General features: G+C 40.8%; 1 protein-coding gene and 1 pseudogene across 1 annotated transcript in view; one reads left to right on the top strand and one right to left on the bottom strand.

Annotated features, from left to right (window-relative positions):
• Nucleotides 1-2,889: 2,889 nt before the first annotated feature.
• On the bottom strand, nucleotides 2,890-3,498 carry LOC100407926 (N(alpha)-acetyltransferase 50, NatE catalytic subunit pseudogene; annotated as a pseudogene).
• Nucleotides 3,499-6,740: 3,242 nt separating this feature from the next.
• The window catches only part of MCM6 (minichromosome maintenance complex component 6), a 42,810-nt gene continuing 30,092 nt past the window's right edge, over nucleotides 6,741-19,458 (top strand). Inside the window, exons 1-7 of the mRNA XM_002749478.4 lie at nucleotides 6,741-6,943; nucleotides 11,284-11,430; nucleotides 12,666-12,776; nucleotides 13,915-14,164; nucleotides 16,434-16,599; nucleotides 16,881-17,026; nucleotides 17,988-18,138. Coding sequence (XP_002749524.2) covers nucleotides 6,837-6,943; nucleotides 11,284-11,430; nucleotides 12,666-12,776; nucleotides 13,915-14,164; nucleotides 16,434-16,599; nucleotides 16,881-17,026; nucleotides 17,988-18,138 — 1,078 coding nt within the window. The 5' untranslated portion in view covers nucleotides 6,741-6,836. The remainder of the gene's footprint in view (nucleotides 6,944-11,283; nucleotides 11,431-12,665; nucleotides 12,777-13,914; nucleotides 14,165-16,433; nucleotides 16,600-16,880; nucleotides 17,027-17,987; nucleotides 18,139-19,458) is intronic.

Consider the following 19,458-nt stretch of genomic DNA (forward strand, 5'->3'; position numbering starts at 1 on the left):
AAGTATTTTTTTTTTTTGAGACGGAGTTTCGCTCAGGCTGGAGTGCAATGGTGTGATCTCGGCTCACCGCAACCTCCGCCTCCTGGGATCAGGCAATTCTCCTGCCTCAGCCTCCCGAGTAGCTGGGATTACAGGCACGCGCCACCATGCCCAGCTAATTTTTTGTATTTTTAGTAGAGACAGGGTTTCGCCATGTTGACCAGGATAGTCTCCATCTCTCTGCCTCGTGATCCACCCGCCTCGGCCTCCCAAAGTGCTGGGATTACAGGCGTGAGCCACCGCGCCCGGCCAAGTATTTTTTTAAAGTTATTCCCTCCAAAAAACGGAGGGAGCTTTGCTTTTCCACCACCACACCATGGTTTCCCAATAGTTCTCTTTTTGGAGGACTTTTCAATTGATGAGTAAACAAACTGCTTTAGAGATATTTCAGAATTTCTCCCAAATGAAAACTAATCTGGACAAACTATATATTGCATAGATTTCTCTACAGATTCTTTGCCTTAAAACCTAAATGCAACTACCATAAAGTGTAATTTTAACCTATTTGCCCCACAGTAAAAACTATTTGTCCTGAAAAATATGATGGATATATCCTGTGATTTTCTAGTTAACAGAATTGTTCTACCTCAAAGATAATTATTATCATATATCAAAATAATCAGCTCAACATGGGACATTAGTTTGATCTTTACTGACTCATAGGCATATGAAGTTGTACCCAGCTTTTTACCTCTTCCACATTTTTCTCCTCCTCCTCCATAAGTGGATAGAATTATTTAATATAAGTTTGACATAGAACAATTAACCTTTTATAAACATTTACAGTTTAAGTCACTAACTAGCGTGGAAAAAGAAACTCTATATATATTAATAGGGAGCCTACACAATTCAAAATTTAATATTTTTTCCTCCTTAAATAACATGTACTTGTCATGAGGCAGCTATTCGGTTTTCAACAACCACATTTAGGGATACATTCATAGGACTGATTAGATAGTCCAGGTGAAATGGTTATAGAAATAGAGGCAGTGTCATCTCAGAAAACCATTTATATATCAAAGTCCATTTTGATATCTGGGAAGTTTACAAAAAGGCTGCTATATTCTTCAAACTACACCTTCTGTAACTCAAGCACTCTTCTCTTGGAAAGAGCAAGCTGAAGCTTATCCATGAAGATAAAGGTGCTTAATGCTAAACTTTTATTCTAAGCTTAGATTTGGATTGTTTAAGAAATGAACATCCCCCCAAAACCAGCAAGGTCTTTTTACATTTTTACCATCTTAAGATCAGAACTCTATAAACTCATTCATCAACTGTTTTCTGTTTCTGTATTATTCTAGGCACTCGAGACTTGAAGTCTACTGCACTTTGTACTTTCACATTCTCAAAAACTTAAGGTTATAAAGTGTGCATAAACATTTTGTAAAATAATTTTGTCATTTAACATATTTGGAGATGAGACTTTTATACCAGAATTTTACATAACAGGATAAATACTATGAATGAAACTTCCTTTTAAAGTCAAATGACAGAAAGCTCAAGCCCTGTGCATTATTTTAAAGTCTGAGAAAATTTCTAACTATTGGAGATGGGACCACAAGAGGAAAATATAAATATTTCAGATGTCTCCCATCTTACAAAGTTATCAACCTGTCAAGGCCACTCCCTATGTGCCAGAAAATGATCTGGCATAAACCAGTCCTCTCAGTGGAGAAGGTAACAGCGCCATTTGTATTATTAACACTTTACACTTCTGCTTTTCCAAGAATAGAAGCAATATGTTTAACAATTACCCCTGCCCCAAATCCTTAAACTCAGTATCATAGGCACGGAGTGTAAGCAAATCTGGGATGCTCTCCAACAGATATGCAATAGCACAGCTATGTTATTCTCAAAAATACTGCCTAAATATTTTTCCCTGTAAAATCAAATGCTCAGTGGTTACACTTTTAACAGCTGGCACTAGATGACATTAATTGAATTTATTATCCATCTAAGCTTCCTTTAGGTATTTTTGAATATGTTCAACAGAAAACACCTGCTTCAGGTTTATTTAGGGGCAGTGATCTATAAGGACATCAACTCAATTTTTAAGGTTAGACTATTTTTGGATTTACTGAAGAAAAAGGAACAGGGAAAAAATTAAATCACAACAAACCTCTTTAGGTCAGTTAAAGGCCATATCTCTGGCTGGGATATTAAAACAAATTAATCTCACCAGCTCATATTCTAAAAGTTAATGCCACTAGTAACAATCAACAGCAGGAAAAACCAACCTGCTAGTAACCAGCCCACTCAATAGCAAAAAAGCAGTTAAACTCAAATATTTAGACAAAAGTATAACACTACCTAAACCAAACTGCCCCATCCACCAGCAAGAAGAGAAGAAATAATTGCTTAATAATCAAAATAAGCTTAGTATTTCTTACAAGGATAACGATGTTCCAACTTCCGAGACTGTGCTCAGAAGGACTAAAGGTGGAGTGAAGGCAATGCCTAGGGTTTAGTATCCCACGAAGTCTTTAAAAACCCAAAGTACCACAAGCACACTCAACTTGTCTATGAATTAGAGAATAAGATATTGCTGCTGCTTCTATTTGTCTTTTGAAATATACAATATTTTGTGGGCTCTGCCATTCAATGTGAAAGCAGGACATTAAATTTGAAATTATTTGACAACTAAATTTTTAGGACCATCTAACTTTAACTGCAAAATTAAACAGATCTACCTTTTCCTTCCTTCAAACCACCTCACAAAAATAAGAGAAAACAATCCAAACATGATTTTTTTTAAAGTCCTTGAAAGTACTAAAACTCTTAGAGGAAACAAAAGGAAGAAGGAAAAACAAGAACAAGGAGGGAGAAAAGCTTTAAAAGAAAACGGGGGAATCAATGGGTCTCTCTTTTATTTGGCGACAAGCAAATGCAAGAACGTTCATTTGTAATTTGATCAGTTGTCTGTCTTTTGCACATCTGCATTCTGACCAGAAGGAACTTTGAGGTTTTTCTGCAGCACATGAGCATCTGCGGGCTCTATCCTCTTATAGTAGTTCTTCTTTGTCTCGATAATCTCAAAGCCAAACTTCCTGTAGAAGTCAATTGCCGACCCGTTGCTGATCTGGACATGCAGATAGATGTTGTCAAAAATACCATCTTTTTCACAGACGTTTAAGACATGATTTAATATTTTAGTTCCTATTCCTAGCCTTCGGTAAGGTGCCAGACATCGTAGTGTCATGATGTAAAGTCTCTTCTGGTTCTGTGAATGATCCACCCTACAGCATACCGCACCTACAGCAATATCATTGAAACAGGCAAGTTTTGCTAGCTCGCCAACCTCCAGCACATCCTTGTAGAACTTGTCATTGCAGCTGACTGGAAAGATGACCTGATTCAATCTTTTCAACTGTTTAATATTGTGTGGTGTCACATCTCCCAACTCGATCCGGCTACCTTTCATCTTCCCCACCTGCTGAGGCCGTCGTTACCGCCGATATCAACGTCGTCGTCGTCGCCGCCCTCCGGTCTCCGCGCCCTCAGCTCGGACCACTCCAACCTCGCAAGCCGGCCTCCTAGCCAGGGCAAGGAGCTGGGCTAGCGCCAAAGGCCGCGAGAGTCGAGCTAGGGCCTAAATCTCCGGTGGGGCAGGCGAAAATTCTATACTATCTTTTGCAACTTTTAGTAAATCTAAAGCTATTCTAAAATAATATTTTAAAAGAATCATGGGTGGCTGGGCGCAGTGGCTCACATCTGTAATCTCAGTACTTTGGGAGGACTGCTTGAACCCAGGAGTTCATGACCAGCCTGGGTGATATGATGAAATCTTGTCTCTACAAAAAATATAAAAATTAGCTGGGCATGGTGGTGCACATCTTGGGAGGCTGAGGTGGGAGGAATATCTGAGCCCAGGCTGCAGTGAGCCATGATTGTGTCACTGCACCCCAGCCTGGATGACACAGCAAGACCTTGTCTTAAAAAAAAAAAAAAAAAAATCATGGAGGCCCTGGCATGGTGGCTCACACCTGCGATCCCAGCACTTTGGGAGGCCAAGGCTACAGGACTGCTGGAGCCCAGGAGTTCAAGACCAACCTGTGCAACATGGCAAAACCCCATCTCTACAAAAAATACAAAAATTAGCCAGGTATGGTGGCATGCATCTGTAGTACCAGTTACTCAGGAGGCTGAGGCAGGAGAATCACTTGAACCCAGGAGGTCCGAGGCTGCAATGAGTTGTGATTGTGTCACTGAACTCCTGCCTGGGTAACCCAGCAAGACCCTGTCTCAAAAAAAAAAAATTCCAGAATACCAGGTATTCAGCATAAACCACATTGTTTGTTCAGTTTAGGTACAATGAGCCATCCTTATCAGTTAGGGGATAGTGTTATACCAGTATAGAGAATTATTTACCAGTCAAGTTCCCAATGTGAGCAGGCCTTTCTAAGGATAGCAGTTAGGCCTGGGCACCAGCACATGCACACAGTATACAACTTTTTGGGGTGTGACAGAGATGTTTCATACCACAACCCATACCCTCCTCCTGTTGTGGAAAGTAACCACACAAATCTCACTTATAGACCTCATCTACTATTCTGATCCAGAATGCATGTCTGAAGGAGGAAGGGAACACCTATGACATATGGAAGCTGAGAAGAGGAAGCCTTGTTTCTCAATGAGCATAGCCGAAAATTAGCCCAGAGCTCTGCACTATCATTTTTGTTTTTTTCCTTCTGTACATGGGCCTTTAGTTCTGAGAAATCTATCCTGAGGATAGAAGAGGAAGGGAACGGAGAAGAGGAAAAATGGGAAAGAAAAGAGTGAAGCCTTTCGAGAGGATAGAGCAGAATCTGGTTAGCTTCCAGATAGCCTGTGGATCTGTTCTTAGTGCACTAGGGTTGTGAATATCCAGGACGCACTGCTGAGTTCAAGGTTTCTAAAATATGTACAAGTGGCAATGTCCAGGAGGCAGGCAGACTCTGGAGCTGGTAAAGGGCTGTAGGACACAGGGCCTCAAGTGTTCATTTTCAAATGAGGTAATACATACGACTGCAGATGCACTGCAACACACCAGCATTGAGTATTTTTGTTAAACTCTGTAAATATCTTGTGAATAGTGTATTTGTACATATGTTAAAAGAATTGCTTGAGCTCCTGTCCACTCTGCTTGGCATTTAAAATTTTTTTTAATAAGTTAGATTTGGTGGCAAAAAAGTCCCAGCTACTCAGGAGGCAGAAGCAGGCAGATTGCTGGAGACCATGTGTTCAAGGCCAGCCTGTGCAACATAGCAAGATCCCATCTCAAAAAAAGGAAGAAAAAGTATTTTTACTATGCTAGAAGCCTCAAAAACTGGAAGTGGTCCCCGTTTTTCTTAATGTCTTAGAGGGCAAAGAAGGTACTGGTTGGTGAAACAAAACATATATAGATATCATCAGTACCCAGATGTTAATTAATGCCAAGGGAGTGAGAAGGGTCACCCAAAAGAACTTTATGGAAAAAGCAGGCTCTGGAACTAGAACATTTAAAAGACTCGCTGAAGAAGAGGCACCTACAAAAGATGCTAACCAAGAATAGCCAACGAGGTGGCAGAAAAACCGAGTGAAATCAAAGAGATGGCAGAAAATCCAAGTGAAACCAAAGTCAGGAAAAGATGGGGGAAAGAATAAAAGAACTGAAGCCAATAGTGCATTTTAAGAAGGGGATTAAAGCCAGACGCTGTGGCTCATGCCTGTAATCCCAGCGCTTTGAGACGCTGAGGCGGGCAGATCACCTGAGGTCAGGAGTTTGAGACCAGTCTGGCCAACATGACAAAACCCTATCTCTACTTAGCCCGACATGGTGATGAGTGGGCAGTGAGCTGATTGTGCCACTGTACTCAAGCCTGAGCGACAGACTTCATCTGAAGAAAAAGATTAAATCAGAGTCAAATATTTATTTGTTTTTCATTTATTTATTTATTTAGAGATGGAGTCACAGTTTGTAGCTTAGGCTGGAGCGCAGTGGTGCGATCTCGGCTCACTGCAACCACCGCCTCCTGGGTTCAAGCGATTCTTCTGCCCCGGGGTTCCTGAGTAGTTGGGATGACAAGCATGCGCCACCACGCTTGGCTAATTTTTGTATTTTTAGTAGAGACGGGGTTTCTCCATGTTGGCCAGGCTGGTCTCGAACTCCTGGCCTCAGGTGATCCATCGGCTTCCGCCTCCCAAAGTGCTGGGATTACAGGCATGAGCCACTGCGCCTGGCCAGTGTCAAATATTTCGCTGATTTTCTTCGGTCAGCACCACCATAATAATTGTGCCACCTTACCAAGGCGCTGTTTAGACATATCTTTGACTCTTTTACAGGGTTTTACCCCATGGTTTCCAGCTTATTTCCTCCAACCAGACAGCAAAAGTTGGAGATTTGAATCTTACTCATTTTTCTTTTCCAAAGGGTTTTACTCCGATCGTTCAATTAATATCAGTCAAATTATTTAAAGAACATTTGAAAAACCACTCGGATAAAAACCTCAGATTCTAACGTGTTCCACCAGCCAAAATATCCGCGGGCCACGGCGACACTGCGCAGGCGCAAAGGCAGACCTGTGCTTTCTCCGGAGGACTTTGCATTTGGCGCGAAATCCCTTTCCGTGGGCGGGGCCCTGGGAGACCAATCAACGCCGTTCATTGGACAGGTTTGGCGCGAAATCTTTGGTTCCTGCGTCACGATTGGTTCTGGCCGTGCCAGTCGGAAGAGGGGGCGAGGCGGAAGCGGCGGCGGCGCGCGAAAAGCTGCAGCGTCTGGAAAGAAGCGGCTTGTGGCGGTCGAGCGTGGCGTGGCGAGTTTTCGGCGCCAGGCAAATATGGACCTCGCGGCGGCAGCGGAGCCTGGCGCCGGCAGCCAGCATTTGGAGGTCCGCGACGAGGTGGCCGAGAAGTGCCAGAAACTGTTCCTGGACTTCTTGGAGGAGTAAGTCGGCGAGCGCGTGGGGCCTTCCCCGCCGCCAGCCTCCAGAACCCGCGGTATCTGGGCCGGGCGGGGCCGTATGGCCCGCGGGCGTTCGGGAACCTGGGGGTCGCAAGCCCGGGAAGCGCCACCCCGCCCGCCCCCAACTTTAAGCTCCGAGCCCGGCGGCCGCGAGGACCCTGGGACAGGCTGGGCTTTTTTCAGGACTAAAACCTATCTCGAGCCCTAAGACGCTGGTGCCCAGTGCTCAGCGCTTTGTTTCTTTCACTTGATGTTCACCACCCCGTGAGCCCGCTATTTGCATAGCCCCGGGTGACCGGCGCGGAAACCCGGGCTCGCTGAGGATAAGTAACTGGGCCGCTGGGTGCGGCTGGGTCGAGTGGGAGGCCGAACTGCTATTGAATCCCGGCGGAGCCCTGCTGGGCCACGCAGCCAGGTGCTGGGGGCGCCCGGGGCCCGGGCCACCCTCGCTTCTTGTGCTGACGAATGTTTCAGCGTGAACTGTGGTCTGAAAGCTTAGCAGGGAACTGCTTAAAAAAAAAAAAAAAAAAAAAGCTGCTGGGGCTGGATCCCTGCCCTGTAGAGTAGCTGACCATATTCCTTGTTCTGGGTCCCTTGCTCCTCTCTCCCTCTGGCCTTCCTTTCCTTACCCTACCCCTCTTTTTTCTGTGCCTCTGGGCTCCTGGCCTTATAACCCCAGCCTCCTTCCTGACTTGCCTCACCCACCGGTTACTTTTCCGAGAGCAGATATACCACGGCCTACAGGATGAAGGGTCAGCAGTTTGGAATGGTTTATGAAATAATTTTTATTGTAAAATATACATAACAAAGTTGACCATTTTAGCTATTTTTAAGTGTACAGTCCAGTGGCATTAAGGGCATTCACCTCGTCGTGCAGCCGTCACCACTCTATCTCCAAACTCTTTTCATCTTCCAAACTGGCATTCTGTGCTCATTAAACACAAACTCGCCTCCATTACCCCCTCCTTCAGCCACCACTCTGCTTCCTTTCATTATGTGTTTGACCACTCTAGGTACCTCATATAAGTGGAGTCGTATGGTGATTGTCCTTTTGTGTCTGGCAGGTTTCATTTAGCATAGTGTCTATAAGGTTCTTCTGCGAAGGTAGTATGTGTCAGAATTTTCCTTTTTAAGGCTAAATAAATAACATCATTGTACAGGTTGAGTATCCCTTTTTAGAAACGCTTGGGACCAAAACTGTTTGGTATCTTGGATTTTTGTTTTTCAGATTTGGAGTATTTGCGTTATGCTTAACCAGTTGCATTCCTAGTTTGAAATGCTCCAGTGAACATCATGTCAGCACTCAAAAGTTTTGGATTTTGGACCATTTCGTATTTTGGATTTTCAGATGAGGGCTGCTCAACCTGTATATATACTACATTTTGCTTATCCATTCAATGGATGCAGGTCGATTCCACCTTTTGGCTATTGTGAATAATACTGCTGTCTTATGAAATCTTGATAATACTAAAACCATAGTTTAATTTCCATTTCACTATCTATGACAATGTTACTGTCTGCCTGACAATTCCTCCTTCAAAACCCAGCTAAAAATTCACACCTTTGTGAAACCTTGTACACCTTTTTGAGAGGCACTAATCCTTTCTTCCTTAGGCTCCCATGGTTGTTTTTCATTTACTTCCGGCAGTGTATTTATCTCTTAGTCAAATCCCATCCTCAACTCTGCCTACCTACCACACCACTTTACAAAGGTTCTTCAATAAATGTTTCATTTAAACACATAATGTAAGTGCCTTGACTTTGCAGCTAGATGATAATGATGAGACAATCCCTGTACTTTGTTTAAAAAAATGCCAACTCCCTATCACAAAATCAACTGATTCACCATTGCTTGTGGAATAAAGTTTAAATTCTTCACCACTCTTTCCTGTCTGTCCGCCAAAACCAGCCTCAATCATCATCCACACTTCTCCCCTATCTTCTCTGACTTAATCACATACTTGCAAACATCCATAGTCAAGTCACTTCACCACCTGTTTTTCGTTGAAATTTTTAACTCCTTCAGAAGCTGAATTCCAGTGCCACCTTTTACATGTATGACTCTTACAAATGTTCTTTCAGACAGAATTAGTTTCTATTACCCTAGCACATTTCTTGTTCTTCTCATTAACAGGACCATCTTTCTTGTCTGTCCTCATTGTTTACATGTCTGACTCCCTAGACAGATGATGTTAGTTAACCCTAGGGCAGGCAGGAACAACATTGCCATTTTCAGCCTCAGAGATACCACTGTCATAGGACTTTGCACATAGTTGTTTAACAAATATTTTAAGGAGTCAGAACATGCTGTTGCTGTATTTGGAGGAGGAATTTATTTTTTCTTAAAATGAATCTGCATATTGTTTGAAGAAACAAAAAATAAATTTATATGATATCCTGCTTGGGCTTTAGAAGGAAAAATACAAACAGCTTTATTTGTTGTGCATGTTTCAATTTTCCTGCAGTCTTGGGCAGTGAAGCACCTCATTTCTGTGTATTCTTATTTCTATTCTGCTTCTTAAATCTGTGACTAATCTATCATTTTGCAAATTCCCTACAGAAGTGGAATGTTTGGTTTTAAGACTGAATTTCTTGGAACATTTTCCAATCTGGATTATACATGACAGTAATAAAAAAACAGTTAATAGTTGTTTTGTTGGGTCGTGGTGGTTGTTAGTAGTTGTTGATTGAAAAATGTTAAATCAAGAAATACTTAGTTGACTCTCATGCCAGGGGGTTAAAAAAAAAAAAAAATGAAAGGGCCGGGCACAGTGGCTCATGCCTGTAATCCCAGCACTTTGGGAGGCTGAGGCAGGTGGATCACCAGGTCAGAAGATCAAAACTATCCTGGCCAACATGGTGAAACCCCCATCTCTACTAAAAAATACAAAAATTAGACAGGTGTGGTGGCACACACCTGTAGTCCCAGCTATGTGGGAGGCTGAGGCAGGAGAATCACTTGAACCTGGGAGGCAGAGGTTGCAGTGAGCTGAGATTGTTCCCCTGCCCTCCAGCCTGGGTGACAAAAAAAAGGAAAGAAACTGGGTGTGTGTTTTGACTCATACCTATAATTCCAGCACTTTGACAGGCTGAGGCAGGTGGATTGCTTGAGCCCAGAAGTTCGAGACTGGCCTGAGCAACATGGGGAAACCCAGTCTCTACAAAAAATACAGAAATTACCTGGGCATGCTGGCATGTACCTATAGTCCCAGCTACTCAGGAGGCTGAGGTAGGAGATTATTGAGCCCCAGAGGTTGAGACTACAGTGAGCTGTGATTGCGCCACTGCACTCCAGCTTGGGTAACAAAGCAAGTCTCTGTCTCAAAAAAAATTTTTTTTTAATTTAAAATCCAAAGACCTACTTTTCCTATACTCCAGACATTGTGCATATCACTTTTACAAGTATTCTCTCATTTAATCTTCACAGCAGTTTTATGAGGTGACTTGAGGTTCTAATCTGTTTTTGTTTTAAAGAATAACAAAAGGATGTTTAGAGGATATATTAGTCTGTTTTCATGCTGCTGATAAAGACATACAATTTAGACTGGGCAATTTACAAAAGAAAGAGGCTTAACTCGACTTACAGTTTCACAAGCCTCAAAATCATGGCGGAAGGCAAGGAGGAGCAAGGCACTGATGTCTTACATAGATGACATCAGCAGAGAGAGAGAGTGCAAAGGAACTCCTCCCTTTTTTTTTTTTTTTTTTTTTTTTTGAGACAATCTCATTCTGTCACCTAAGCTGGAGTGCATGGTGCAATCTCTGCTCACTGCAAGTTCCACCTCCCAGGCTCAACTGATTCTCCTGCCTCAGCCTCCCAGGTAGCTGGGACTACAGATGCATGCCACCACGCCCAGCTAATTTTTTTGTTGTTGTACTTTAGGAGAGATGGGTATGATGGGTATCACTGTATTAGCCAGGATGCTCTTGATCTGACCTCCCGATCTGCCCACCTTGGCCTCCCAGAGTGCTGGGATTACAGGCATGAGCCACTACACCTGGCTGGAACTCCTCTCTTTAAAACCATCAGATCTCATGAGACTTACTGTCACAAGAACAGCACGGGAAAGACTTGTCCCCAAGATTCAGTTACCTCCCACTGGGTCCCTCCCACAACATGTGAGAATTCAAGGTGAGATTTGGTTGGGGACACAGCCAAACCTTATCAGAGGGGATAAGTAACTTGCTCCAAGTTACAGAACTGCAAACATGAGCCTGTCGGAGCCAGTTGTTGGAATTTAACCAATATTCTGAATTATAAATCACTCAGGTTCTTTGTACTACCTGTGTCCTTAATCTAGTCATCTCACATGTACCTACAGGTTCCAGAGCAGCGATGGAGAAATTAAGTACTTGCAATTAGCAGAGGAACTGATTCGTCCTGAGAGAAACACATTGGTTGTGAGTTTTGTGGACCTGGAGCAATTTAACCAGCAACTTTCCACCACCATTCAAGAGGAGTTCTATAGGTATGGGTATATTAATCTACTTTGAATGGGGGTTGAAATCTGGGAAGCCAGCTCTTAGACTGTGAGTGTTCACTTGTAGCAGAAGGACAGCTTTCACAGTTACTTCCCTCTGAGAAGAGGCCCTTTGATACTGCCAGTGGTCATTTTAGTACTGCTCTGAACTTTCATTTAGGCCTTTGTGGAGCTGAGCTTTTTTTCCAAATACAATTGTTGAAAATCTTTACTTTCCATATAGTTTTCCCAAGGGAAAACAGTACTTACTAACTTTTGTGTCTCATTCCATTGATCCTTTTCCCCCACAGGAATAAGTGTTTGTCCTGTTCTAGGGGTATCTTTACAGCATTGACATTGTAATTCTTGTTCCCTTAAAGTTTACTTTTGTTTCTGCTTATAAAAGTAATATGTATATATTGTAGAAAATAGAGAAAACTAGAGAGAATTAAATTGCTTGTACACTTGTAATCCCACCAACATCATTAGCAGGTCCACTACAACAGAGTTGCAGGAACTTTCCAAGTCTACAAGTGCAGAGTTTTGTGAGGATCTTCTGTTATATTTTGATGTCTTTCTGTTTTTATGAAATTACTCCATTTCATATAAAATTTCTTAAGATCATATTAATAGTTCTAATTGTGGTGGGTTTTTTTGTAGAAATACTATTGTTAGACATATTTAATAGTAGGCTTTTGTTTTGAATTGTTACGTACAGCAAGAAACATCTTTGTACGCAAGACTTTGTGTCAGTATTAAATGAATGTGACAATCTGTAGAAATAGAATCAGGTTAAAATAAATTGTGGACAGTTGTGAAAGATAAATTAAAATCCAGGGATAAGGATGCACAGTCTTGTTCATTTCTTGGTAGATTGGGAGATGGAGGATTTGTCTGTGTTTCTAGTCACAGCTGATAATCAAGAATAATTGGAGGGTTAAATAAGCAACAGAATTTATTGTGAAAGCATGTAGCAGTAGAAATTATAGTACTGACAAATGAGGGCGAGGTAGAAAATCAAGCCTGATAATAGGTTAGGTCTGGTGTGGCATTTTATATTTGGTGTTTCTGTTTTGGTGGGATAGGAGAGAATTGAAAGAGGGTCCTAAACTCAGACTAGATAATAGAAGTGTCCTGCACAGTTAAGCTTTAAGGCTTAGTTGTAACCACATGAAATTCCTTAGGTATGTAAAGGGAAGGAGGCCTTTACCTCTAAGGTATTAGTTGACTTCTTTGTTTTTCAGAGTTTACCCTTACCTGTGTCGGGCTTTGAAAACGTTCGTCAAAGACCGTAAAGAGATCCCTCTTGCCAAGGATTTTTATGTTGCATTCCAAGACCTGCCTACCAGACACAAGTAAGAAACACTTCTCTAGAAGAAAAGGAATTCAAATGGTATAGATACCACTTAGCTGACAGTCAGAAAACTTGAGAGGTTGCCTTGATCTGCTATTAACTGGCTTTTTAACATTACACAAATCACTTTTACCTCACCGAGCCTCAGTTTTCTTACCTATGTAGTCTTTTGGCTTAGGTTTTCTACCTAAATCATGCAAAAAGCAGGTTTGTTTCTATAAAATTAGTTTTTCATAATTGGTAGTCACAATAATTATAAAATGAGTACTTACAAGATTGATGCTGTAAAATATCAGGAGGAAAAAATAGTGGTTTGCATTCAGATTTTGTAGAAGGTTGACTTTCTACAAAAGGAGTTTGTAGAGGAGTTATACCCAGTTATCCAGAAAGTTTAGTTTTGGAGAAATATATTTTTCTGTGGAGATGGGTTTAGATATAAATGAAGTAATGCAGATTCTTAGGATTATCGTATTTTCAGGTGCCTTTTAGGGAAATTTGGGAGAAATTCTAGTAATTCATGAATCTTTGGAAATTTTTAATAGTTTAAATACATGATTTTCAAACACTCCTTTAGCAGTTATTTTAAGAATATACTGGACATAGATGCAAAAATCTTCAATCAAATACTGGCAAACTGAAAAAAAAAATATACTGGATAAAATTGAAGTGATATTTTGAAAACTTAAACCACTGAAATTACTTTATAAAATTACCAAATTATTTCACATAATGGGTTTGTAAAATAAAGGAAGTGTTTCTGAACTTTGTGTACAAAATTTTTTCCCATGATAACTTTATTATGTAACATATGCTTTTTTTTTTAGAAATTTCAGGTAAGCAAAAAGTATTTGCATATAAAACAAAAATAGGATAATTCTGTTTTATAATTTTAATTTTCATTTTTTTGGTGTCCTTTATTTCCTTTCTTTTTATTCATTTATAGACATGGATGCATAGACATCATATAATTTAGGAATGGGCACATTGACTAAATGGTTCTTATAGAAGAGTCCAAAGAATACCTCATCTCTTGAATTTTTTTTTAAGCATAAATTATCATTGAATGCCCTCTCACTAAAATGGAAAGATTCTTACTTAGGAGATGAATGTTTACTAATGGGACATTTGTCTTTAAACAGGATTCGAGAACTCACCTCATCCAGAATTGGTTTGCTCACTCGCATCAGTGGGCAGGTGGTGCGAACTCACCCAGTTCACCCAGAGCTTGTGAGCGGAACTTTTCTGTGCTTGGACTGTCAGACAGTGATAAGGGATGTAGAACAGCAGTTCAAATACACACAGCCGAACATCTGCCGAAATCCAGTTTGTGCCAACAGGAGGAGATTCTTACTGGATACAAATAAATCAAGATTTGTTGATTTTCAAAAGGTATTTGTTAGCATCTGTTTAAATCAGAGTCTGTCTATGGTAATAATTCACTTTTAGGCCCTTGCAATAGCTTATTTAGATAATGTTCAACTCAGTTTTGTTTTGTTTTGTTTTGAGACGGAGTTTTGCTCTGTCGCCCAGGCTGCAGTGTAGTTGCATGATCTCGGCTCACTGCAACCTCTGCCTCCCAGGTTCAAGCGATTCTTCTGCCTCAGCCTCTCTAGTAGCTGGGAATACAGGCACATGCCACCATGCCTGGCTAATTTTTTCTATTTTTAGCAGAGACGGGGTTTTACCATGTTAGCCAGGATGGTCTCGATCTCCTGACCTCGTGATCCTCCAGCTTTGGCCCCTCAAAGTGCTACATTACAGGCGTGAGCCACCACTCCTGGCCATAAACTAAATCTTTATATAAGTTAAGCATCATCAAAATGACTACAAATTTAAGCCCAAAACTCAACATAAATTGATAATTGTTAGTATATACATCTGTTTTAACCTTTAATAACTTGGATTAGAGGTTCCTTCATACTGATAAGATGTATATGTCAAAGAATAAATGGTATCTAGGTTGTTACTATTATGAACTGGAATTAAGAAAACTTGGAAGAAGTAGCAACTTGTTAGTGTAAGATTTCCATTTGATGCATCGAAAGGAGGAAAGCATGAATAGAAGGACAGGCTAGGTTGGAGGCAGTGAGGATTATCATAGTTGAAGTAAAGGAGCCAAATTGGAGATCATCTGAGAGACAATTTGATCTAAGACCTGGCGGTACTTGGATCCCTAAATCTTAGGCTGAGAAGTTTCAGCCTATCTTTTTTTTTTTTTTTTTTTTTGAAACAGAGTCTTGCTCTGTTGCCCAGGCTGGAGTGCAGTGGTGCGAAATGGCTTGCTACAGTCTCCACCTCCTGAGTTCAAGCGGTTTCTCCTGCCTCAACCTTCTGAGTAGCTGGGATTACAGGCTCGTGCCACCAAGTCCAGCCAATTTTTGTATTTTTAGTAGAGATGGGGTTTCACCATGTTCATGACGCTGGCCTCCGCCTCCCAAAGTGCTGGGATTACAGGTGTGAGCCACTGTGCCTGGTCTAGTTTGAGCCTATCTTAATAAGCAGTGGGAATATGTTGGGAAAGTAGGGTTTTTTTGCTTTTTTTTTTTTTAAGGAAACTAAATAAGTCAGTGATGGATTTAACAGAGGGTAATAGGCAGTTTTAGTTACCTGGGCAAGAAGTGATGGATGGCAGTAGTAAGAATGAAGGGGAACTCTCAGGCAACACATTTTCCACGCTTGTTGGTCCCCTGGACCCATGCTGTAACTTCTACTTAAAAAAAAAAAGAAGAAGAATGAAGGGGAACTCTCAAATTTCAGCAGGACTTAATTTTATGGGGCATATAGAAGAAAGAAAAGTTAAAGCAGCTCAAGTATGGAATAATTATCAGATGAATTTAATATTATTTATTTTACTCTGATAATCATTCTCCTTATTTAGTTTTCTTATATTAACCTGGTAACTTATAAGATGCATGTATTCTACCAACAACTTTGGGTAGCAGATGCCTTATTTTATAAAGTATGAGTCTAGGTTGGGTCTCATTTTAGGGGGGAAAGCACAACTGTATGAAGGACACTCTTGACAATTAGGACATTTGAAGACAGACTAGATAATAGAAGATATGTAATTTTATAAAATTAAATATTTTTAGATACACTTCATTGTAATGGTATTGTAACATAGAGGATTGTCTTTATTCTTAGAGATGAATGCTAAAATATTTAGGTGTGAAGTTTCTTGATGTTTACAACTTCGTTCAAATATATAGTAAAAAAAAAAAACTATATGTATCTAAATAATGTTAGCAGTTCTGTTGAAGCAGAGGGTATAAAAGGTATATTTGAAATTTTCCATAAAATTTCCTTAAAGCTTAGGGGAAGGTGGAACATAGAACAGATATTTAGAGTCATTTTGAACAAAGAGGAGGAAAAAAACTATTTTTTAATGAGAGTGAAAGTGAAGTTTTTTTTCCCTTTTTCTCTGCTACTTGAATCAGCATGAAGTTTTTAAATGATGTAATCTCTTGCCAAATTTAACTATTTGACTAAAAGGAGTTTTAGGGTAGATAATTTTTAGGATGAATGTTGATACATGTGAAAAGGCTGCTGACAGGTCAGATAGTTTAGAATGTCAGTATTTGTGTTTTTTAATTTAGATTGTATGGCATCTGAAGGGGATCGCTTCTCATTCTTGGCCGTTTATTTGTCTTCGTTACAGGTTCGTATTCAAGAGACTCAAGCCGAGCTTCCTCGAGGGAGTATACCCCGCAGTTTAGAAGTAATTTTGAGGGCTGAAGCTGTGGAATCAGCTCAGGCTGGTGACAAGTGTGACTTTACAGGGACACTGATTGTTGTGCCTGATGTCTCCAAGCTTAGCACACCAGGTCAGTAATCTGTGGCTCAGATTTAACAAATTCTCAGTTACCTAAACTGCAGAGTATAGCTTCTCACATCTTCATTGTCTTCTTTTTGGCTGCCAATCAGAAGCTGAGCAAGGAAGTGTGATGAGAATAAAAACAAATTGGTTTTGCCACAAATGGTGCTTTCTGAAAGTTTTCAAGGCTTAAGTGAAGTCTTTGGATTTATACTTTCATTTATTTGAGCAATTTTGATGTTCAGCTCCTTTATTGTTTAAGTTGTGAAATACCCTGTCATTCTGTTTCAGGAGCACGTGCAGAAACTAATTCCCGTGTCAGTGGTGTTGATGGATATGAGACAGAAGGCATTCGAGGACTCCGGGCCCTTGGTGTTAGGGACCTTTCTTACAGGCTGGTCTTCCTTGCTTGCTGTGTTGCACCAACCAACCCAAGGGTAAGTCGTTTTTAGGTTTTTGTTTGTTTTTGAAACAGAGTCTCTCACTCAGTCTGGAGTGCAATGGCAAAGTCATGGCTCACTACAGTCTCTACTTCTGGGCTTAAGTGATCCTACCACCTCAACCTCCTGAGTAGCTGGGATTATAGGTGCACAGTTAAAAAAAATTTTTTTAGAGATGAGATCTTGCTCTCTTGGCCATGCTGGCCAACAGTGAGTCTTAGAATGACAGCTTAAGAAAGACCTGCCCTTAGACTGCCACAAAGTGATAGGATTCTGAGACATCTAGGTTATCTAGTCAATGTTAAGAGCAGGGGATGGGGTTGAGATTTCATGAGTTTTAAAACCAAATCTTTTGATGTATGTCTTTCTGATCTTGAAAAAAAAATGTCTTATTTGATGTCTTACATAAGAGCTCAATGCTTTACATGCAGTGGTACAAATTATCCACCCTGCTTTTAAGTTTTACAGTTCCTCTGTTATACTTCTGGAGGAAATATAAATAAAAAGATTTAGTAATCTGGGAAGTAAATTTCTAAGAACGATGAACCCTGGGCAGTATCGTTCAGTTAACTTGATTCTGTGTCATAAATGAGAATTTGGAAAATAGTTCAGTGTTGGAAAAAAGAGAGTGAACATCATGTTATTTGCATCTTTATGTCAGTGATGAACATTCTACTCATCTCTTGAGCATTCAGATTGTTTTAAATATAGGTATAAAACAGTAGTGGTAGCTTTTTTTTCTTTTTCACTCACTGGACAAATGACAAACCCTAAGTGTCTTTGTTAACTGAGGGCTTACTAGTTTGGGGAATTTATTTTATTATTATTTTTTAATTTACAGTCAATAAATTGTTAGGTTGACTTCCCATGCTATGTTGTTTGTAATGAAGTTTCTTCTCCTTTACACTGTTTTTATTGCTTCTGTACTAATAATTCTTCCTTTGTTCTCTACCCTTAGTTTGGAGGGAAAGAGCTCAGAGATGAGGAACAGACAGCTGAGAGCATTAAGAACCAAATGACCGTGAAAGAATGGGAGAAAGTGTTTGAGATGAGTCAAGATAAAAATCTATACCACAATCTTTGTACCAGCCTATTCCCTACTATACATGGTAAGAATTCCATTCCATCCATAGCATAAACTTGAAATCAAAATAATGATTATAAATAGCCACAAATGATTTCTTAAAGCATGTAAATCAGACAATGAAAGTTTTTAGTGAGTCTAAAAGGTCACCTCAAAAGGACAGGTACGTGATTTCGCTTACACGAGGTACCTCTAATACGCGAATTCATAGAGAGAAGGTAGGATAGAGGTTACCAATGGCTGGGGAAATGAGAGAAATGAGTTATTTAATGGATAAAGTTGCTATTTGGGATGACGACAAAGTTCTGGAAAGGGATAGTGGTGACAGTTATACAACATAATGTACTGACTGCCACTGAACTATACACTGAAAAATGGTTAAAATGATGAGTTTATTATCTATTTTTATCATATTTTTTTTTTTTTTTTTGAGACGGAGTCTTACTCTGTCACCAGGCTGGAGTGCAGTGGCGCAATCTCGGCTCACTGCAACCTCCACCTGGGTTCAAGCGATTCTTTCGCCTCAGCCTCCCGAGTAGCTGGGACCACAGGTGCGTGCCACCACGCCTGGCTAATTTTTGTATTTTTAGTAGAGACGGGGTTTCACCATGGCCAGCATGGTCTCGATCTCTTGACCTCGTGATCCGCCCGCCTTGGCCTCCCAAAGTGCTGGGATTACAGGCGTGAGCCACCAAGCCCGGCCTATCACAATTTTTTTTAAGAAAAGGTCATTTTGTCATCTTATTTCCTGGCCTTGTGACAGAACTGCACTTAAGTGTGTTTCAATATGATAGACTAGTCTCCTAGCCTTTTGTTGTTTTGCATGCATGCGCATGCATGTGTGTTTTAAAGAGACAGGGTCTTGCTATGTTATCTAGGCTGAAGCAGTCCCTACTGGGCTAAAGCAGTCCTCCTACCTCCAGCCTCCCCAGTAGCTGGGATTACAGGTGTAGGCCACCACTTTTGGCGCTTGTATCTTTTTTTTTCTTTTGAAACATGGGTCTTGCTTTGTTGCCCAGGCTGGAGTGCAGTGGCGTGATCTTGGCTCACTGCAGCCTCCGCCTCCTGGGTTCAAGTGATTCTCCTGGCTCAGCCCTTCCAAGTAGCTGGGATTATAGGCACCTGCTACCATGCCAGACTAATTTTTGTATTTTTAGTAGAGATGGGATTTTTGCCATGTTGGCCAGGCTGGTCTCGAACTCCTGGCCTCAAGTGATCTGCCTTGGCATCCCAAAGCGCTGGGATTACACGGGTGAGCCACTGCACTCTGCCCTTTATTTCTATCTAAATATAAGTTAGAGAAGTTTTGTTTGTGGAATGGGTTTTTAATTTTCTACCACTTTTG

Source organism: Callithrix jacchus, chromosome 6 (assembly GCF_049354715.1).
Source record: "Callithrix jacchus isolate 240 chromosome 6, calJac240_pri, whole genome shotgun sequence".
Classification (NCBI taxonomy): domain Eukaryota; kingdom Metazoa; phylum Chordata; class Mammalia; order Primates; family Cebidae; genus Callithrix; species Callithrix jacchus.